Genomic DNA, 4,948 nt, shown 5'->3' with positions numbered 1-4,948 from the left:
GGAAATGTGTTGTTGATTTTTCCCCTGATACAAATCTGAACTCAGAGTCAATTCTTTCCATATTTAAAGTTGCAGGAAAGTTAATAGTAGGTGTGGGCCTAGCCTGGTGCCTCTTCTGCCCTATACAAGCCAGGTGGAAAGAATGCTAGATTTGGTGTCAGGAAGAACTAAGTTCAAGTCTTGCCTTAAACACTTTACTAACTGTATAACTCTGGGCAGTTTCTGTCTCAGTTCCTTCATCTGTGAAATGGGGATAATAGAATTACTGTGAAATAAAGCTATATTTTGACATAATAATCATTGGAAGAGGGTGGGGTTTAGCTCTAGACTGCGGCTGTTTTCTAGCCTCCTTTCCTTAACACTAGATTTCCTTAGGAGTACAGACCCACACTGAGGGGTTGTTGAATTGAGGCTAGGCTTGCTGCCCAGGACCACACTGGCTAGGCCTGTGACACTCTCCTAGCTCCAAAGGTAATCATTTATCAAGACCGCTCCTTCCCCCATATCCCAAAAAGTCTGAGGAGGGAAAATGGAGTGGTTTGTTCCTCTGATATAGAGGGGGGAACTGGGGCACACATAGGAAGTTAGTGATGGGCTAGTGATAGAGAAGACTCAGGGCTTCTGGTTTCTAGACCAGGGCTTTCTCCTCTGTACTAGGGGCTCCTTATGCTAGTCATGGTGAGCTTTGGGCCTTGCCTCTAAGGCCCAGTTAGTAACAACTTATTAATCCCCTACATCAATCGTTTGATCCCACCCACCCAAAGAATCCCATCTGAATCCCATCACTCGGTGGAGCCATTCACTCCCCAGAGCCTTCCAATCCCTGGCTCCATCTTTACCTTAGCCCCCTTACTCACTGACTCTCTCAGCCCTCAGGCCCTAGTGTTCCTCGGTCCCCATCACTCCCTGTATCCCATCAACCTCTGGATTTAGGGATGCTATTCAAACCGGTCCCTACTCTCCTTCCAGATTAACATTACCCTTGTTCTAGTGCACCCTCTCAGGTCCTTGTTCAGCCTCCGACCCTAACCCTGGGACCAGCAGTGAGCCCTGACCCTGGACCCTGCTCATAGCCTGAGCCTCCATCCTTGCACCATACCCAGTCATGAACTTCCACCTGAACCTAAGCCTTGACTCCAGACTGGATGTGGCCGCCATCTTAGACCGTGTCCAGACTGAATCCCAAGCCCAGTCCCTGACCGTGGCCCCAGACCCAGGCTAACTGGGCCTTCACCTTGGCATGATCCCTGATACATCCACAGATGGTCTGAAACATGACCGACCCCGTACCAAGCCCTGCTGCCCTCTTAGACCAGTGTCCAGCGTGGCTCCAGGCTGAGGCAGTGCCCGCTGCCAGACCCTGCGCTCACAGGCTGAGTGCTGACCCTGGCACTGTCCCCCAAACCAGCCCCGGTCTGAACCTTGATCTTAAGTGCAGCCCTAGACTGGGCCCTGACCTTGGCCCTGGACTGACTCGACACTGAGAACTGACCCTGGCTGTGGCCATTAAGGGAGCACACCTGACCCCTGACCTCGGGGTGCCACTGAATTCTGGGCCCGTCCGCACACTCAGTCCTGATTGGCCGGCCTGGGGGCCAGGGAGCTGGGCTCTGGGAAGCTCGTGTTGCGTGTCTGCAGGCCGCGAGGGGGCGCTGTGCTGAGTCTCCAGCCCAGCCTCCGGCAGCTCCGCGCGGGGGCGCTGTGCAGCCTCGGGCCCTCGCCGGTCTCAGGGCTGGCCGCGCGGGGGCGCTGCGGGGTTTCTGTTCTGGGTTTCTCCCGGCCCGGCCGCGCGGGGGCGCTGTGCAGCCTCGGGCCCTCGCCGGTCTCAGGCCTGGCCGCGCGGGGGCGCTGCGGGGTTTCTGTTCTGGGTTTCTCCCGGCCCGGCCGCGCGGGGGCACTGCGCCATCGGCGCGGCTCGCGGGAACCTTGGCGCCGCGGAACCTTTGGGCCGCAGCTCGGGAAGGGCCTGTTTCCTCCGAGGACCCGGAAGTGCCTTGGAAGAGGCGGCAGGATGGTCAGTTTGGCGAGTGTGCGGCTCCCTGAGCTCCGCGGCGTTCTTGCGGGGTTGGGGGGGGGCGGTCACCACCGCGAGGCGGGGGCTGGAGGTGGGAGGGGCGGCCTGCGGAGGGGGGCTGTGGGGGCGGGGCGTTGGCATTCCCGAGGGGTCCCCTCCCCTGCCCCTCTTCTCCCTCTTCCTCAGCCTGCCGGGATTTGGGGAGGGGGGCAGAAGAAAAAGGGTGAGGGCCCCTGCCATCCGCGCAGCCTTCCCGGGGGAGGTGGCCTTGTACCCCGGAAAGCCAGGGGATCAACCCCAGAAGGATGCTTGGAGATGCGGGCCGCGGCCCCCTGCTGGGGCTGGCAGAAGCTGGAACCAGCCCTGGTGTGGTGGGGGTGGGGGAGGGGAGAAGGGACCGACCCGGGAGGCGCCCCTCCCCCCAGCCTGGACCACAGCGTCCCGGCTCATCCTCGTCCTCGCTGTTATTCCTGTTAGAAGCGTTAGAGGGCGCCTGCTGTGTGCCTGACTCAGTCGTGACTTGTCCAGGGTCACGCAGCTACAAAGTATCCCAGGCTGGATTTGATCCCAATGAGAGTGAGCTGGAGGGGCTGGGGATGTTGCACTTGGGTAGAGGAGGCCAGAGCCCAGAACCAGGGGCCACAGGAGGCTGGAGGTCAGTGAGACGCAAGGAGAGCCGACCCCGGGGATGAGACCCTCTGGGGAGTGGGCTGGACCAAGGGCCAGGTCCGCAATTTGAGGGGAAGGTGCTCTTTTGTCCCAGGGACACTTGTCCTGGCAAGGACGCCCCCCTGAGGAGGAGTGGGCCCCTGACCCCTCACCTCACCAAGGCTCCAAGTCATTAACTGACTCAGACACGAGGTCATATAGGGAATGAGTGTTGGGCAGGACTTGAGGCCTTCTGGCTCCACTTGCATCCTCCTGTGATCTTTTTCTTGCAGGGTGCATTCCTGGTCAGGGATGAGCTGCCTCGGTGGCACCTGGGGCCTCCCCAGAGCTCCTGGAGTCTATAGAGAGAATGAGATAATGTCTGGGAAGCCCCCTAAGGGGCAGTGTAGATGGAGGCTACCCCTGTTTGCCTTGTGTTCCCCCAGGATCCTAGATCTTTATGATTAGGGTCCGAGTCTTATCTGCCTAACCCCCGAGGTGTCCCCCTCCTGTCAGTGCTTTGTGAAGTTACCCAGGGCACCTTAATCAAGGTTTGATGAATGATTAGATCCTTGTTTTGCAGCCCTCCTGAGTCTCCCCTTAGAAGGACAAACCCAACACCATGTTTCTAGCTCGAGTGACCTCTCAGCTATCTAGGGCTGTGCCCTGGGCAGGTAAGAGCCTGTTTTGTGGATGGGCTCAGGCTACCCCTGGACTGGGATTGTAGGTGATGCCTCATGCCTCCTGAGTCTGTGCATTGGGTCTGCCCCTCCCAGGCCAATGAGAGACCCTCTGGTCAGCTTGGATGGCCTGTGGGTGGAGGGAGGCAGGAGAAGGCTGCTCTTAACTATTCCATGTTGCTATGGCTTGACCTTGGGGACCATCTCTGTGGAAGGTTTCACTCTGCATTATGTGCTCCAGAAAGATGAACTCATGGGAGGGCCAGTTGTGTGCCAGCCCCACCCTCCCCGCCCCTAAGCTTATCTCTCCTTTCCAGCCTGGGCCTGGAGGCTTGGGACAAATCTGCCTTGTACATGTAAGGTCATGTAAGATCACCGAGCAGTGGGCAGACCCCCTAGACAGTCACTGCAGAATGTGCCCCTGGCTGAGTAGAGGCCCACACAGGCCTTTTGAAAGTAGCCCATGATCCCCCACTTGCTGCTCGGGGCCTGGTCTTCCTTTCCATAGTCACTGGCTCTCCTTCCTTGCAGGCAGACGTTTGTCAAGGCCAGGCCCTGCATTGCCCTCTCCAGTCTTTGTGGCCAATCATTGCTGTTATGGTACCTGGCCAGCAGACAGGAGTGGGCCAACTCCTCAGCCTCAGGCACAGAGGGATCCAGAGCTGGAGGAGATGCTGGTTCCCAGGAAGATGTCCATCAGCCCCCTGGAGAGCTGGCTCACCGTTCGATTCTTGCTCCCCAAGCCTGAGGCCACCAGACCTGGAACAGTGAGCCTGACCTTGCTCTATGACTGTCCTCCAAGTGAGGCCAAGGATGGGGAGGAGCTGGGAGAAGGAGGCTCCCAAGTGGCCCCCACAATGCACTGCAAGAATGTGCTGAAGATCCGCCGGCGGAAGATGAACCACCACAAGTATCGCAAGCTGGTGAAGAGGACCAGGTTCTTGCGGCGGAAGATCCGAGAAGGGAGAAGGAAGCGGAAGCAGGTGAGCCCTAGACCCCTCCCCAGACCTCATCCTCTGTGGACTGAATTGTGCCCTGGCCCATGTGGAAAAACTCTGGTGTTGAGTGTACCCATAGTTGAGTTCAGCGCTGAGCATGGCCTTGGCCATGTGGCTGGGCCTCACTTTCCCCATCTGTAAAGCAGAAATTTCAGATTAGGTGATCTCAAAGGCCCTTTACCAGCACTACTGGGGTCTGTTTCTGCCTCCGTTGCCCTGGCGACCTCTCCTGGCGATGCCCCTGGAGGATCGGCCTTCCCACTCCTGGACTAGTGTCTGAGGTCAGTGGGAAGACCAGCCCTAACGCAGTCTGAGGGAGCCTGCCTGCAGCTTCCTGCTGGTTTCCTCTGGGGTTCCGGGACAGCAGGAGGTTTTGTGTGGGTTTGGTGGCCAGGTACCGCAACTTTGCCCTCAGTCACCCTTCTGTCCTCTTTCTGCCCCTCACAGATCAGGTTTGAGAAGGACCTGAAGCGTTTATGGAAGAAAGCAGGCTTGAAGCAAACTCCTGAGGGCTGGCAGACCCCCAAGATCTATGTGAAGAGCACCTGAGCCCCCCTGGGGGTGTCTGTGACAGCATTTTAATAAATGTTATAGAAACAGTGCCCACA

The 4,948-nt window shown here is 58.0% G+C and overlaps 1 protein-coding gene across 5 annotated transcripts; it reads left to right on the top strand.

Annotated features, from left to right (window-relative positions):
* Positions 1–1,847: 1,847 nt before the first annotated feature.
* AURKAIP1 (aurora kinase A interacting protein 1) lies at positions 1,848–4,948 on the top strand. Of its 5 annotated transcripts, none has more exons than XM_072608499.1 (4): positions 1,848–2,014; positions 3,246–3,336; positions 3,874–4,325; positions 4,788–4,948. In XM_072608499.1, the coding sequence occupies exons 2-4, from the start codon at positions 3,285–3,287 to the stop codon at positions 4,887–4,889; spliced, it is 606 nt and encodes a 201-aa protein (XP_072464600.1). In that variant the 5' UTR covers positions 1,848–2,014; positions 3,246–3,284; the 3' UTR covers positions 4,890–4,948. The 5 variants fall into 5 exon arrangements, with proteins under 5 accessions (XP_072464600.1, XP_072464601.1, XP_072464604.1 ...); XM_072608500.1 differs by having other exon boundaries at positions 1,996–2,105; XM_072608503.1 differs by having other exon boundaries at positions 1,997–2,029.

This window comes from Notamacropus eugenii, chromosome 5, assembly GCF_028372415.1.
Source record: "Notamacropus eugenii isolate mMacEug1 chromosome 5, mMacEug1.pri_v2, whole genome shotgun sequence".
Classification (NCBI taxonomy): Eukaryota; Metazoa; Chordata; class Mammalia; order Diprotodontia; family Macropodidae; genus Notamacropus; species Notamacropus eugenii.
The sequence above is the reverse complement of the archived record's forward strand: the minus strand, read 5'-3'. Positions and strand labels throughout refer to the sequence as shown.

Excerpts from the sequence above, each read along its gene's own strand:
- AURKAIP1 (XM_072608499.1), top strand. The coding sequence starts at position 3,285 with ATGTTTCTAGCTCGAGTGACCTCTCAGCTATCTAGGGCTGTGCCCTGG. Across the intron at positions 3,337-3,873 it reads TAGGGCTGTGCCCTGGGCAG|GCAGACGTTTGTCAAGGCCA; the intron begins GTAAGAGCCTGT and ends CCTTCCTTGCAG. Across the intron at positions 4,326-4,787 it reads GGAGAAGGAAGCGGAAGCAG|ATCAGGTTTGAGAAGGACCT; the intron begins GTGAGCCCTAGA and ends TGCCCCTCACAG.